The 15761-nt window shown below is 35.8% G+C and overlaps 2 protein-coding genes across 5 annotated transcripts in view; both read right to left on the bottom strand.

Annotated features, from left to right (window-relative positions):
• LOC107622947 (G-type lectin S-receptor-like serine/threonine-protein kinase At1g34300) overlaps positions 1-15761 on the bottom strand; it is a 194659-nt gene that overhangs the window by 4920 nt on the left and 173978 nt on the right. The gene's annotated exons all lie outside the window — the stretch shown is intronic.
• LOC107622614 (agglutinin-like protein) lies at positions 192-7848 on the bottom strand. 4 transcript variants are annotated; one of them, XM_021113320.2, is made up of 8 exons: positions 7363-7848; positions 4103-4445; positions 3801-3927; positions 3250-3556; positions 2244-2954; positions 1987-2144; positions 654-1027; positions 192-555 (listed from the first exon to the last, which is right to left on the bottom strand). In XM_021113320.2, the coding sequence occupies exons 1-7, from the start codon at positions 7384-7386 to the stop codon at positions 679-681; spliced, it is 2019 nt and encodes a 672-aa protein (XP_020968979.1). In that variant the 5' UTR covers positions 7387-7848; the 3' UTR covers positions 192-555; positions 654-678. The 4 variants fall into 4 exon arrangements, with proteins under 4 accessions (XP_020968979.1, XP_088342803.1, XP_016180063.1 ...); XM_088486677.1 differs by having other exon boundaries at positions 192-575; XM_016324577.3 differs by having other exon boundaries at positions 3801-3930.

Below are 15761 nucleotides of genomic sequence, written 5' to 3' on the forward strand. Positions count from 1 at the left end.
GAACGAGAATAGTGTGTTTGATGAGTTATGGACGACGGCAGAATTTTGGTGGAAGAAAAAATTCTGGTACAGACAGAAGATCAGACAAGGAGAAGATAAAGGCAAAAATGGAAGCGATACCAATTTTTTTGTGATGACTGAAAAATTCAAACCAGAATGAAGAAGAAAATTATGGATTCTAGACACAATGGTTGAAAACCTGAAACCAAGAACATACATAAAACCAAATAAAAAATCACAAGTCACACTCGGCATGATGATAAGGGGAAAGTATTGCAAGTATAGACACCCCAAACCAACTTTAAAGTCTGGTCTAAAGTAAGTCACGCCAAGACTGTAAGAATTCTATGTCTAAGTGTGGCTTGGCTACACACATTTTTGATGCAGTCATGATCTAATAACGTCTTAGTAGACGTCGACCTTGAGAGTATGGTCAGATACTGAGATACATGGCGCAATGTTTTCAGTACATAAGAAACATAAATATTATCGGCGACAAGCATGCACGAAACAGGTGCTCAGGATTCTGCTAGGGTGGGATTATGATCTGGATAGCTGACAACAGAAGAAAACATCTGCATTACAGTATATCCATATATATATTTAAAATGGAGTCTAGCAACGAAGCATGGAAGTAATAAGGAAGGAATTACCCTCAGATATCGGGAATGGCTTTTTTCACTGAGAGGCTTCGAGCTCCTGCGTGTTTGATGCATTCTCGGAAGTGTCCAAGCAAGGACTGTTTTTTATTTGATCCATAGACTGAGCCTCAAATAATGACCAAGAATTCTTGAACTCCGGGTGAGGCATTTGTTGATTACTTTTCAAGCCCTCGTCTGGCAAGCTAGTCACAGGAAAATTCACCATGTTAGCTGCTTTGCTTTCAAAATGAACCTTCGAAGACATCGGCGAGTCCAGTTTATCCGAATAGTTTGCAGCTAAGTCCGGAGGACTATGAAAGAGAAGATGAGCCACAGTTCGATCAATAGGATTCGTCTGTGTTTCAACATCAGGGACCCTGGGATATCTGTAAGATCATTGTGGTTCATGCACACATCACATGTTAGCATCTTACAAGGGAAAGCAAGTGACATCCATAACTAGATATATAGATTAATATGTATTTTTCCACAAGATGAACATGCTTATAGTTTTCATTGAGCATACACTTTTTCTCATACGCATAACTAGTAACATAAGCTCTTAGCTCTATCAAGTTACAAGCAGGTGTTAAGTTAATTAACAAAATTCCTGTCTGTTCAGTGAGCTATAGATCACCTATTTACTCTTGGCAACCTGATCTGGTGTCAGTTAATCATTTTTTGAAGCTTTGGCTTAAGTGGAAGTAGTGGGTCTCACTACCCATAGTCCACTTGTTATGATTTGTTAATCAATTCTCGAATTTCCAAGGGTTTAGCGTCTTTCTTTTGTACAGAAGGATATATGATTTTGCAAATGGTTATGGATATTCAAATTATAATAATCGAATAATCATGCGTAACTGAATTACAGTTCAGCGGCATATGCTCATATTGCTGTAACCAATTCCATTTCAGAATTTAGCACAAGTTTCACGTGTGAAGAGTGTCTTATGCTAAGGAATTGTTTACAAGTTAGGATTTTGGGGGGAGGGAAGAGGAAGGAGGGGTTTGTAGTGTAAAAATAAATCTAAAACGACAAGTCTTTCCTTTCCTTTCCGTTTCCTCCAAAACCCCAACACCCAAATAATCCCTTATTAATATTATTATGATGATGATGATGATGATGATGATGACTGACATTTACTCATAAAATAATGCCAGAAGACAAATTTAACTATGACAAATTTCTACTTCTGTGGGAATTTGTTTCCAGTGATGAAAAATCACACACACACAAACTTGTACACAAGCACCAAATATTTCACAAATGCATAGAGCAACTGCAATAAGTTTTTAACAAGTCATGGCTATTAAAGTAGCTGAGAATCGCAAAAGCTTTCCTGACCTGCTTTGGGTGTTTTTTTCTTCTCTTGCAATGACTTCAAGTTCTTCTCTGCTACTTTTGTTAGTGCTGCTAGTATCACTGGCATAATGCCTTTGAATTGCACTCTGTGCCAAACGGAACAAGCTGTCTCTGATGCAGAGTCTTATTTGGATGTCTAACTGTAGAAAAAGTTTGCCTCGGGATTGTGGCAATGTCTGAATTAGTACACAAATAATCATATTATAATGAATATACTATTAGCCAATAGCTTAACAAACCTTAGATATTATATCCTGAAGCTTGTACAGTATGGCATCTTCAACAAAATCATTATCAACTGCTGCAGAGACTGTATTAGAATCATCTTGTTCAATCGGGGGATCAAGAGAAGGCAGAGTTAAATCTTCATTTTCTAAATCGGTTCCATCACTGAGAGTACTTTGGTTTTCCATGGGAGACTTTTGAGTGATGGATTTATTAGTGCTAGGAACTTGATGACCCAACTGTTGTCTTTGTTTCTGAATAGCAAGCATTGCCTGCATTTGCTGTCGCCTCCTCAACTTTTCAATTTTCTCCTGAGGGGTCATGGTTTGAGGCTTGACCGAGTCCACAGACTTCTTCACAGGATTCATTATACCAGGAGACACTTCATACCCAGAAAGAACAGGCTGACATCTAGGATCTCCTGGTTGGGTCTGTGATAGCATTGGCATACCAGCATATGTATTAGTAAGGTTCCCGTACACAGGTGATGCAACATATGGATTCATCATGTTCTGGTATAGTGTTTGAGGTCCTTGAAGATGCTTCTGTTGACCAAGAATTGAAGAGGGAGAAGGTTGCATGACAGAAGGTGCCAACTGATTCTCAAATTGTCTTGCCATCCTTCCTGAAGACGACCAGTTACCATAAGGGCCATGCAATGCTTTCCCCTCTTGTTTCACCTGTGAACTTTTCCGAGCTTTCAACGAATTTTTCTGCTTCAGGGGCTGCACATGTATAAATTGGACAAAGATCAAATACTTTGTCGCGTAGGAGGAAACAGTAAAATATAGTTGTTGCAAATGATTATGTTGAGATTATTCAGCTGTGTATGAAAAGAAATTGAAGATCTTATCAAACGAGATACACGTTAGGAAAACGATGCCACCAATGGCCGAAGACGGAAGCGGCACATTATCACAGGTGGCTTGGAGGCATGGTAGTGAATAATCACTTACATTATCATATGAGAGACAAAATAAACAGGAGATTATTTTAATTCAACTACAGTACTACACATACCTGCTGATCCTTTCCAGTTGGCTTACATCCACCTCCAGCAGATCCCACATCAACTGTAGTTGCACAAGAATTTTGTAAATCCTTAGATGCAGCACCACCAACCTTCCCGTAACTGAGAGAAAATGTTTGATCATTGCATTGAGCATGTTCTTCTTTAATTTCCAAAGGCTCAGATCTGTTCCTTAAAGATCCAGCTGGACTTGGTGCATCTACTGGTATGGGTGCTGGACTGTTATTCACATCTTTAGAGGACCAAAGCTCATCAGAATTATCAAGAGTTACATTGCCAAATATAGGGTCATCATTGCTGCAAAATCATCACTTGTGAGAATATTCAGTCAGATAGATGCCAATCTAAGATAACAAAGATCACACATTCTGAAAGCCAAGGGGACTAAAATGCACATATCTATGCAGATAGATGCACATTTTCAAATAAGCACTGTCAACCAGTCACTCTTGAACTTCCTTCCCATGTTACCGATCACATGCATGACAATACATCATAAATGCACGTATCCCATATAAAATAGTTCAAATATCTACTTTACCTGAAAATTCGATCAAGGTCATCAAAACTGCCTATGTTAGCCCAGCCATAATCCACAAAGTCACCTTGCTCTTTACCTTCATTAGCATTTTGGAAAACTTCTGCATCCTTATCAAGCTGTGTAGTCTCTTCTGCCAAACAAGTACACAATTAGGAATGGCAATATGCAGGATTACACATCATGCATGTTTATCATTTTCATAAATGATTCTGGAACACAAACGCAAAATACATCAGCAAACACATCTAAACATGGATGTGCTTACTATATACACATAATTCCAGAAGAATTAGCAATTTTACCACCTCTCGAGCAACTGAATTTGCCTAGTTCACTTAAATTTTTAGATACTTCAGTACCCAGAGAGCCCTGATCAATTTTATCTACAGTGGATAAAGACAGGTCGGGCCATGAGTCTTTTCCATAGCCTGAGCCAGATAGTCCTCCACCAGTATCATGGTTGGAACTGCTTCCTATCTTTCTTTCATGAAAATTTGTTTTATCCTCAGGTTTCTTCTGCTCATTCAACTTTGTCCCAGCTTCTTGATTCCATTCTTTCTTGTTGCTAAGATCTTCACTTCCCTCTGGATAGGGCACAATATGATCATCATTCTCACCAGCTTCACCCCATATTATGTTAGCAAGCTGAAAACAATCCAGTATAAAACATTCATAAACACGAGTAAATTTTACAGCAACTTGGTATCGATTTTGTAATGTAAAAGATCACTGTTTGAAGCATGCAATTGAATATAATAGAGCAATAAAGAATTACAAAAGGAGAGGAGGATAAGGATTCCTCCAAAGGAACGCTAACCTCTATTATAATAATAACAATTAAACCCTTATCTAAACAAAAAAGTAAATCATATAATAATGGTAAATATAAAAACTAATAATATTGTTATATATTTGTTTATTTATAACATTATGAAAGCCAAGGAAAACCTAAAGGTTGTGACAACATAAAACACTTTGGAAGGATACATCTGTATGGCAATATATAGACATATAGTGTTGATAAAATCAATCCTAAGTAAACTTCTATGACATTGTTACTGTCTTCCTCTTCTTTTATATTCCTACAGATTCAACATTTATAATCCTACCCAGTCTGAAATATGACTTACATTTCGATAAAGAAAAGTTTGATAGCACAACGATAGCCATTGCATTTTCAAGAACTTACAAATTAGAAATGACAGATATCTATTCAGTATCACTGACTTGAAGAGACTGTTGGGATATGCTAGCACCTATTAGGATAGGTTCATTATCTGTATTAATACTTTAATTTAGAGACATTAGTATGAGACATGAATTACCAATCACTAGACAATAATTGCCAACTATCCTAGAATGTACATCCGCTAAACAAAAATCATTATGAAAGAAATAATATACAGTTTTCCATAACATAACGACATAGTTATTTCAAGAAATACACATAGCATTTGATTTTTGCGAGTATTTGTTTAAATATATTGAATAATGACAATCATTCTTATATCAAAGTATTTGTAAATTCACTTGTCAAAATCAAGAATATATGCGATTTGTGGAGAAAAGACCAGTAGAGCATCTAGTAACTAGTAAGGAAGGTAGATTAGGGGCAGAGAGACCTAAGAAAACTTTGCATGAGGTGGTCAAGACTCGAGAGAGATATGATCATAATGGGCTTACTTCAGATATGACACATGACATGGCACAACGGCGTTATTTGAAAGTAAATCTGCAATTTCAAGACCAGCTAAGGGAATCTGAACAGCCAAACGTACAGCCACTTGCCACAAGTTAAATGATAAACATGTCCAATCACATTGAAACCAGATGTAGATATGAGCTACTTGATAGTTGATATTGCTTCTCTGTTGTCTGTGTGATAAAATAATCAATTCCACTCTTTATATGACTTGGGGCAAAAGTGTACTTGCAATCAATAAGGAAAATGAAAAGGTGTTACAAGAAGCTGGTAAGCAAGATCAGAGGGAAATTGATCCAGAAATAGTGGAGCACGGCAAAGCAAAGTGCATAGAGCTAAAATAACTAATCTAGATATAAGAGTATATGAGAGAGATTTGCAGTGGAAATCTCTCAGACTGGTATGACTCTCAATCAGTATTTCCATTTTCTCGAAATTCTATCTTCTTTCTCCATTCTTTACACTTGCCTCCAAATTTTTCGCCAATGTAGGTGGGGTTCTGGCCTCTGAATTTGATGGATCAAGGATAGTTTAGTAACGGTATTTGCCCTTTTCTTCTACACTGCTTCTATCAGTGTTACTGTTTTATTTCCATCACTGATTACTTCAGACTTCATACAGTGATTTTGGGTGTATACTTGATTTGGTGAATTACATCTATCATAATTCTCTTCCTGTAATTTCTGTGTTGAGGGTGCTACGTTTCATGCTTACATTGTCACCATCTTGATTATATATATGAAATCACAGAAGACAATGAATCAGAAAGCAGTCACTGGCAAAATCGTTGGAGAAGAAATCAGCACATCATCACACAGATAGTATTGACTTTTCTTATCTTTTTTAGGAAACAGGCCTGGTAATTCTGTTAACCTTCCATCTCTTTAGCACTCCGATATTGACCATCTTCATCACTCCTTACAGCTTCCATATTGTGGTCAAGTCCCAGAAATTTACCATAAGGCCCTTTACTCAATTCACGTTGCAAGAAACAATTTTGAACGGTATTGTCCTTTAATGGTCACAGCTTAGTTTTAGTACTTTGATATCCTCTTCTTCCATCTCTTCTTCCCCTTTGCAAGAAACATATGCCATTAACAATAGGACAAACCTTGAATCAGTCCTAACCTCTGTTCAAAGTTTCTTCGCATGCAACATCAGTTTCTTAAGTTTTGCTTCAAATCCTATTTCTGCATGTCCTGGAATTCCAGCCCCTCAAAGAATTTTCACTCATCTTGCTACAAAGTTAACTTATTCCCATCTCTTACATTTTACATCGGAGAAATTCTGTACTCAAACAAGTCAGAACTACCAGGAACTGATGGGAAAATGCAGCATATCCAAGTGAACATGTTTTTTTCACCTTGAGGAGAGTAACCAGATTCAAATTAAGGATATCCCGTCTCTCATTGTTTTCCCCTTTAAATTTTTTGTACTTTGCCATGCTTCAATAAGCATGCAGAATTCTAAGAACATTCAAACAAATCATGTAAGCCTTACTTTCCCTTCTAGCTCATAGATGAATCTCCAAAGACACAACAACAACAACTAACAACAAAAGGAACAAACACAAAAAGACAAAAAATAAAAAAACTCCGAAGTAATACAACAGCACCTTCACCTCAATCCTTTTACTCCATGCTTAAATCACACAGAAAATAATCAAATTCATTGCAACAACAGCAAGAATCTAAGCAGTTCTTACAACACCAATACATCTCCATTAATTTAAAAAATAAAAAATAAAACAAAAAAAAAGGAACAAAAACTGGATAATTGACTATGTTCAGAATTTCAGCTAAAAAATTCAAAAGTAAAAGTTAAATAACAAAGAAAGTAGGTTGAGAAAATTTGACTAACCTCTTCGTCGTTCCAATCAAACATCTCTTATAAAGCAATCCACGAAATCGAAACCAGAATCAAAGACTAGGCCGTGAATTAGCTCACTCATCGCCGGAATCACCACAAGATTTTACAGTGAAACGCACACCATAAACTCCAACGACAGAATCGAAACGGCGTCGCTTCAAGCTTCTCCCATAAACACAACAGTGCATGCAAGGTTTCAGAGAGAGAGAGAGAGAGAGAGAGAGAACTGCAGAAACAGATTTCAGTTGCAAGTTGCAGGAAGAGTAACGGAGTTTCCAGAGAGAGAGAGAGAGAGAGAGAGAGAGAGGGAGGTGTAAGGTGTTTGTGTATGAGATGGGGTCGAGTGCACGTGACGTCACGTGAGTAGGTGACTGAATGGCTTACAATTGGAGCGTGGGTCCCGCGTGAGAAACACGTGTGAATGGGAGCGTATCTAAAGTAGTGGCTAAGAATGGCCCTATCAAATGCTTTCAGCTCATTGGTTATGTTTTCCCTTCTTTGCTTTTAAATATTTTTCACTCTTTCATTCTGCGTTTCGCGTTTCGAAGACTTGTCGTTTCGTCCGCTACCCGTGAGCTGTGTGGGCCCCACCCATGGGGCGTTTTCCGTGGCTGTGGTCGTTTTGCCGGTCGCTTTCGATATGGGCCTGTGTGGGCCCAATAAGGTCATATTTATCCAAGTCAGAAAATTCAGCCTCGGGAGTTTCACATTCATCTTTTTTTGGGAGTTGAAAGTTGAAACTTGCGGTAAAATTCAGATATTCTTTTAACTAAACAAAATAAGAGTTTAAATTTAGGTGGAGTTGATACGAAACTGAACTTTGAATTGTTAAATGATTTGATAAGTTGGAATAAATTATAATATGATAGTTTTTAATTATTAATTTTATATGAAAATAATAAAAAAATATTTGATTTGGTCTGTGAAGGTATATTTGAGTCTTAATTTAATTATTAAAATTTTAATTGTTTCAATTTAGTCCTTAAATATTTCAAATTTTAATCACGTTAATCTCTACGGTTAGGGATGTCAATGGGGCAGGACGGAGGCGGGGGATGCCTCCCTGTTTCCCATTCCCGCCCTAGGTTTGCTCCCCGTTCCCGTCCTCATTTTTCACGGGGACCTCATTCCCCATCTCTCTGATAGTTCTAAACGTCAAGATGATGACTTCTTATAGAATAATGCAGTAGGAGACACAACGGCGAGTCAAAGCACAGAGCAGTGGATGAGGTGGGGGACGTGACAGCAAAAAGAAAAATAGACACGACGACAGTTATGGAAAGGAACGTCATGAATTTAGAGAACGACGCGGCGAGTGTGATGGAACGGTGAGGGATGATAATGCTGTGAGACAGGAGAGTGCCAGGGGTAGCTACAGAGAGGTTGGATGGAGTATGGACAACGTTAAGGATCTATGAATTGAAGAAGGATTATGCAAATGAGGATTAGGAATTATGGCATGTGAAATGACTAAAAAACATATATGAGAAATAAACTATTAATGACAATTAAGTAAATTTATGAATTTCGGGGATTAGCGGGGATGGGAGGGGATCCCCGCTCGCGTCCCCGCGCCTGTCTCGAGGGAATTTTGCCCCCCGTCTCCATCTCCGTAGGAAAAATTCTCCACAATCAGATCCCATTCGGGCCAGTCCCCGCAGGAATTTTCGCGTCTCGGAGAGTTTTGCCATTCCTATCTGCGGTAGTTTTCGTCACAGAATCAATTGAAAAGTTTAGGGATTAATTTGAGGTAATTGAAACTTTAAGGATTAAATTGAGACTTGAGTGTAACTTTAATGACCAAATTAAATATTTTCTTAAAAATAATTGTACGTAAGTCTTCACTACTTTAATTTTAATGTATTATAAAGTGTTTTATAAAATTATCTAATTATATTACTTTTTTAGATAATCTTTTATACAATTAATGTAAAATATATTATTTTTTGATGTAATATTATATAATTAAATAAATACATAAAATTATTTTACCTGAAAATATATAAAAATTAAATTCATCAAATAAAAGAAATATATAACTACCAAATGGTCTTGACCTAACTTTGATTATATATAGTGTGTAAATCGCTTGAGATATTACAATTTATACTTATATGTAATATTTAGGATTAAATACGATTTTGATCCCTAATATAGAGGCCAAAAATTTATTTTGTCTCAAGCTTTTTTTTGCTACAAAATGATCTCGAAAATTTAACTTAATTTTAAAACCGTCCTTCAGACCAAAATGTCCCTTCTCCTTCTTCCCCAAAATCAAGCAGAAACAGAAGAAGAAGCAGAAACAGAAGCAACAATAACAATGAATCAACAATGTAATCAAGCAGAAGTAGGAGCAGGACAATAACAACAACAATGAATCAACAATGGAATCAATCAGAAATAGGAGCAGGAGCAGAAACAGAAGCAGGAGCATAACAACAACAACAATGAAACAATATAATCAATCAGAAGCAGAAGCAACCAAAAGCAACAATAATAAAAAATCAACAACATAATGGAAGCAATAGTAGAATGAAAGCAGAAGCAGAAGAAGAATAGAAGCAGAAGCTGGCGAGCCACCCGAAACCGCCATCACAGCGCCGCAACCCTTTTCCTCTTCTCTCTTTGCGCTACCCTAGCACCACCGTCACAGCGTGACCTCTTCTCCTCCATCGACTCACCACCGAAACCTTCCCATGTTCTTGCCTCGAACCAGAATCCACCGCCATCGAGCACCTCCGCCGAGCCCAAAAGAGCAGCGGCGAGATCCAGCTACCGAACGATGACGAGCAGCAGCAGTCCTGTTCTTGCCTCGAACCAGAATCCACCGCCATCGAGCACCTCCACCGAGTGCAGAGGAGCAGCGGCGAGATTTAGCTACCGAACAACGACGAGTAGCGACGGCGAATTGGAGTGGCGGGATCCTTCCCCCCGCGAATTCCTTCCCCCTTCCCCCCTTTTTCGTTTCCCCCTTATTCAACGTTTTTTTTAGTTAGGGGTATTTTTGAAATAAAAATTAAAAATTTGATAAAGATAATGATTTTAAAACAAACTGAAACCTTCAGGACCATTTTGTAGCGAAAAAAATGCCGAAAACGAAATAAATTTTCGGCCTCTACGTTAGATACCAAAATTGTACTTAATCCTAATATTTAAAAAATAAAGGAGTTTTACATACACATCCTTTATCCCATCAATTATTTTTAAATTTAGGGAAAAAGACAAATAGGTCCTTGACTTTTCAAACTTTTGACAAATACATCCCTGACAAAATTTAAATACAAAAAAGTCTCTGACTTTAACAAACGGAGGACAACTTAGTCCTTCCGTCTATTTGCCTCTCATACACCAAACGGAACTGGCTAACGTGGCTGAAACGGTGTTGAGGTGTCCGTTACGGTGCCACGCTAGAAGGGGAATAAAGTCGAAGGACAAATAAGTCCTTGACGAGAATTAAAAATTAAAAATCAAATCAATATTATCAATAAATATGTAAAGTATCTATATCCCCAGTTCCGTTTGGTGTATGAGAGGCAAATAGACGGAAGGACTAAATTGTCCTCCGTTTGTTAAAGTCAGGGACTTTTTTGTATTTAAATTTTGTTAGGGATGTATTTGTCAAAAGTTTAAAAAGTCAGGGACCTATTTATCTTTTTCTTTTAAATTTATTATTTTAAAAATCATTTAAACTTCTTGTTAAATGCTATATAAAACTATTTACGATATTAGTAAATAATCAAAATTAAACTCAATACACACTTGTAGAGATTTATATAAAAAAAATTGCAATGCAAAAATAATACATAAATCGTTATGTATTTATTTTGGTATTGTTTAGCATAAATGCTCCTAAGATTATGAAGTTTAAAGATTTTCAACCGATATCAATAACTATTCATCTAAATAAAACTTGTAAAATTAGGTTAAAACTCACATGTAATTAGGGGTGTGACAAACGGGTTATTTCGTCTCGCACCATCTCGTTCTGCCAAAAACTTACCATGTAATTATCTTTATGTGAAATTGATAACTAAAAGCTGTTAAATGATTTGATAAGTTTAACTAGATTGTCATCTAATAATTTTAAATTATTAACTTCACATATTGACAACTGCATGTAAATTTTTTCTGTAAAATTAATCGATCAAAATTGGAGATGTATGTCTTGACTTTTAAAAGTAAACTATTTTAAACAAAAATATTAACTTAAAATCAATTTAAATATCATATAATTATAGTAAGCATATTTTAAAGATTTGTAATATATATGATTTTGTAACAATTAATTTGGATTAGTCGAGTGGTTATCTCAGACGTGTACTTAAGTAAGTAATATCGGAAATTCAAATCCCACCTTGTATGTGCAACAATCCGTAAATGAAACTCAGATTCGCAACAAATTTTTTATCATTTACCTGTCGAGTTAAAAGATACCGTAAACCATAAAAAATATATATATGATTTTGTAACTGTCATTTTTAATATTTTATACATGAGGAATAATGTTATATGTATCACCTTTGTTTACAGTTACACCTTTTTATTTTACAATTTTTACTTTTGATATTAAAAATAATTAATAAAAACTAAAAGAATATGAAAAACTATTTTTTATACCATAAAAAAGTATACAAGAAAACATATGGGAAAAATAGTACAAATATCATTTTTTTAATAATATATATAGTAATTAAATAAATGATTCGGTCAATTTCTCAATTTTGATTAAATTCGAACCGGAAACATGCATGTGAATGTCTCAGAAAATAACTTAAAAATTGTTGTCGTTAGGAGTCGAACTACAATATTTTAAGTTATAAATTTCACTTATAATAATGATATTCAAAGGCGTTACATAACAGCATTCTTCGGTCTTCACTCAATAGAACACTTGTTCGTCACGTTTGACACCTTCTTTCTCCATTGTTTTCATGTATTATTGAAAACTTCTCGGTTTATTGTTTATATTATTATTATTAGTAATTATTGTTTGTTCTTCAATTAATTACTCAATATTCATGCTGTGTTATTTATGTTTTTTTAATTATTTAGAATGATAGAGTTTAATTTTAACTTTAGTCAATAATTTTAGAATATGTATTTAATAACAAATTTTCTTAATGTATTGACGATTGGAACAGGACATGTTTAATGTGTCTTCAATTTTTTACCTTCAACTTATGAGAATGGACCTTGAAGTAAAAATATCAACGGCGACTTATAGGTAAGGTTCATAAATTATAACTCGATCTGAGTTGGTGGAAAGGGTGAAATTTATTCACGTATGATCGAAGTCTATTCTCATAAGTTGAAGGTGAAAAAATGAAGACACATTAAATATGTCCTGTTCCAATCGCCAATACATTAAGAAGAAATTTTGTTAAATATATATTCTAAAATTATTGGCTAAAATTAAAATTAAGCTCCGTCATTCTGAATAATTGTATTAATATGTCTAAGAATTTATCTTTTTAATTTTAAAAATACTATTTACATATTAAAATTATTTATATATAAGTATATATAATTTAATTTATTTTTAGTGTATATTTTATATCTCAATGTATATTAATTGATTTTAGTGTATACTTAATATAATTATTTTAATTCAATACGTGTAATAATAACAAGTTTATGGATCAAGATGATACATGTTATGGTTTCTGATACAGCTGCTTAGTATATACGGGAGTAACATTATTAAAATGGAAGAAGTGACAATCATATGAATCCTTTTTATAATATACAATGTGACAAAATTAAAATATATACAAATTAAATCCATTTTTATTAGTTACTTAAAAGTTGAAACTTAATATGCTTTTAGATTTCAACTGTAGTATACAAAACTGTGTTTGTTGTTTAGGCTAAAATAAATTTCTACTTATCCGTCATTATTCACAAGGACATACACCTAGAGAACTAACTATGATGTTTGAACCATGAAAGTGACATAGATTTGAACATGTTTTTATGTGGTGGTGAGCAAACCGCACATGCATCAGTTTGCAAGTTTGTGGCAAAAATTCTTCGGTTTCATGTATTATTATTATTATTATTAGGTAAATGTTACGGTGTTTAAAAGATGGTGTTTATTTATCAAAAAAATATCATTATTATTATTATTTTATAAAGATTAAACGAAACAGATCTGTTTAACTAATTTTTATGATTAATTAATTAAAGAGTTGATAAAATAAAAAATATTTTAAAATTATAAATTTTATATATAATATATTATTTTATTGTATTTAAATAAATATTTAATCAAATTAATTTTTATGATTTTATTTTCGTTAGTTCATTTTCAAAATTTTAATTTTATCCCATAGCCATTATAAAAGAAGAAAGAGAAGGACAACGAGAAATAACACGAAAAAAATCAAACTACACCTTCTTTTAATTTCTTTTCGAGTTTTTCTTTGTCAAAAATAATTAGCTACATGATAGAAAAGTTGTTTGTAATTTTATCTTTCAATGTTTGAGAAATATCAAGAAAAAAAAAAGTATAGATAACTAACTAAGTGGAGTGGACTTAAGTTAATTTTTTAAATTTTAAAAAATGCACCAATCATTATTTTTGTAGTGCGTACATTTATCATTTTCTTCCTCCTCTTCTTCTACTTCTTTCCTCTCTTCTTCTTCTTCATTAAATCTGCACTGTAGCACTGTACTACCCATCATCGTTAGTCGTGTACTCGTGTGCCACGCCGCCCATCTTCGTGCATTGGTCTGTGGCCGTCGCAGTGGCACACACCAGTCCGTTGTGTGCTGTGTCCACCGTGTCACCTATTGCCTGCGCAACAGTCCGTCGCGCATCGTGCCCACTGCGCCACCATCATCTGGGCACCAATCGCCACACACGTCATCTTCTTTTTCTTTTCCGTTGCACACTGCCCTACCGCACCGCCCATCATCCTGCACCAGTCGTCACTCACTTCTTCTTACTTCTCCTCCTCCTAGGTGTTGGATAATGGGATAAGTACTTTTTTCGTCCCTAAGGTTTGAGATCAAAATCAAAATCGTCTCTGACCTTTTTTTGTTATTAAAATCATCTTCAACGTTACAAAATGTTATAAAATCGTCCTTTTCTACTTCAATTTTATTTTTTTTACCAAATTATTCTTATTAAATATAAAAAATTATAAAATTATAAAATAAAATAAAAAATAAAAAAAAAGAAAGAAAACAAAGGGGAAGGGGAAGGGGAATCACGCAGAGGGTGGGGGACAGGGAAAAAGAAAGGGGAGGTCATGCCGTCGTTTGGGCTGCCTTGGAGGTGCACCCGCTGCCGCCCCTGCGTCCAACCCGCAGCCACCGACCGTCGCAAGCTTGCATGGAGGTACCGCCGCTGCCGTCCAGCTCCCGACCCTCCGTTGTTCGCTGTTCGAGTTCTACCTGCCTCTTCTCGAAGCCGCCACTTGCCCCTGCAAGCCCTCGCCGCTTTGTCCTCCGTCTCGATTCCAAGGGAAGACCGCCACCAGGAGTGGTGGTGGATTAGTCACGCACTTCTCCCTTCCGTGCCGCGAAATCACCGACGGCAGCTCTGCTCCTCACATCGTCATCAATGGCGGTTGTCCGCGGGTTCGGCACCTCCCAAGGAAGAAACCGAGCCCTGTCCCGTCGCCGCCGCTGAAGTGAGGTCCCGTCGCCATCGAGCCCTGTTGTTGCTTCTGCTTTTCTGCTTTTGCTTTATGCCTTCTGCTTCTACTTTTGCTTCTATTTTTGCTTTTGTTGTTGCTTCACCATTGTTGATTCACCCTTCACAATTGTTGTTGTTAATTTATTATTGGTGATACTGCTTCTGATTATAGTAAATTAGTAATTGCTTCTGATTATAGTAATTGCATGGTGGCAGTGATGATGGTGGTGAGGAAAGGGAGAGTGAGGAGGTGCAAAGGGGAAGAGGTGATGGCTATATTGCTGTTAATTTAATTTTTTGCTTCTACTTTTGCTATGTTCTGTCTGCCTGATAAAATGAAGAAGAGTGAGAAGCTGGAAGGGGAGGAGGGGTGGGTGTCCTCCGGCAATGGTAATTGCCGCGGCGAAGGTGAGAAGAAGAGGGTGATGGTGAAGAGTAGAAAGAAGGGGATTGGGGGAGGGGTGGGGGGAGAGACCGAAAAGATGCTGGGGAGTGGGTGGGGTGGGGTTTTTCTCTTTTTTTTTTTTAATATTATTTTTATTAATAATGAAGGATAATTTGGTCAAAAAATATAATTGAAGTAGAAAAGAACGATTTTATAATGTTTTGTAATGTTTGGGATGATTTTAATAAGAAAAAAAGGTCGGGGACAATTTTGATTTTGACCTCAAACCTTAGGGACGAAAAAAGTACTTATTCCCTGGATAATTTATATAACTAGTTTTGGATTTTTTTTATCTTTTGGATC

This window comes from Arachis ipaensis, chromosome B10, assembly GCF_059453495.1.
Source record: "Arachis ipaensis isolate K30076 ecotype BB chromosome B10, ASM5945349v1, whole genome shotgun sequence".
Classification (NCBI taxonomy): domain Eukaryota; kingdom Viridiplantae; phylum Streptophyta; class Magnoliopsida; order Fabales; family Fabaceae; genus Arachis; species Arachis ipaensis.

Bases quoted from the DNA above. Each gene is read 5' to 3' on its own strand.
- LOC107622614 (XM_016324577.3), bottom strand. From the start codon at position 7,386: ATGTTTGATTGGAACGACGAAGAG. The intron at 3,557-3,800 runs GTAAAGTAGATA...ATGATTTTGCAG, and splicing joins GACCTTGATCGAATTTTCAG to CAATGATGACCCTATATTTG. The intron at 1,028-1,986 runs GTCAGGAAAGCT...ATGATCTTACAG, and splicing joins GAAAAAAACACCCAAAGCAG to ATATCCCAGGGTCCCTGATG.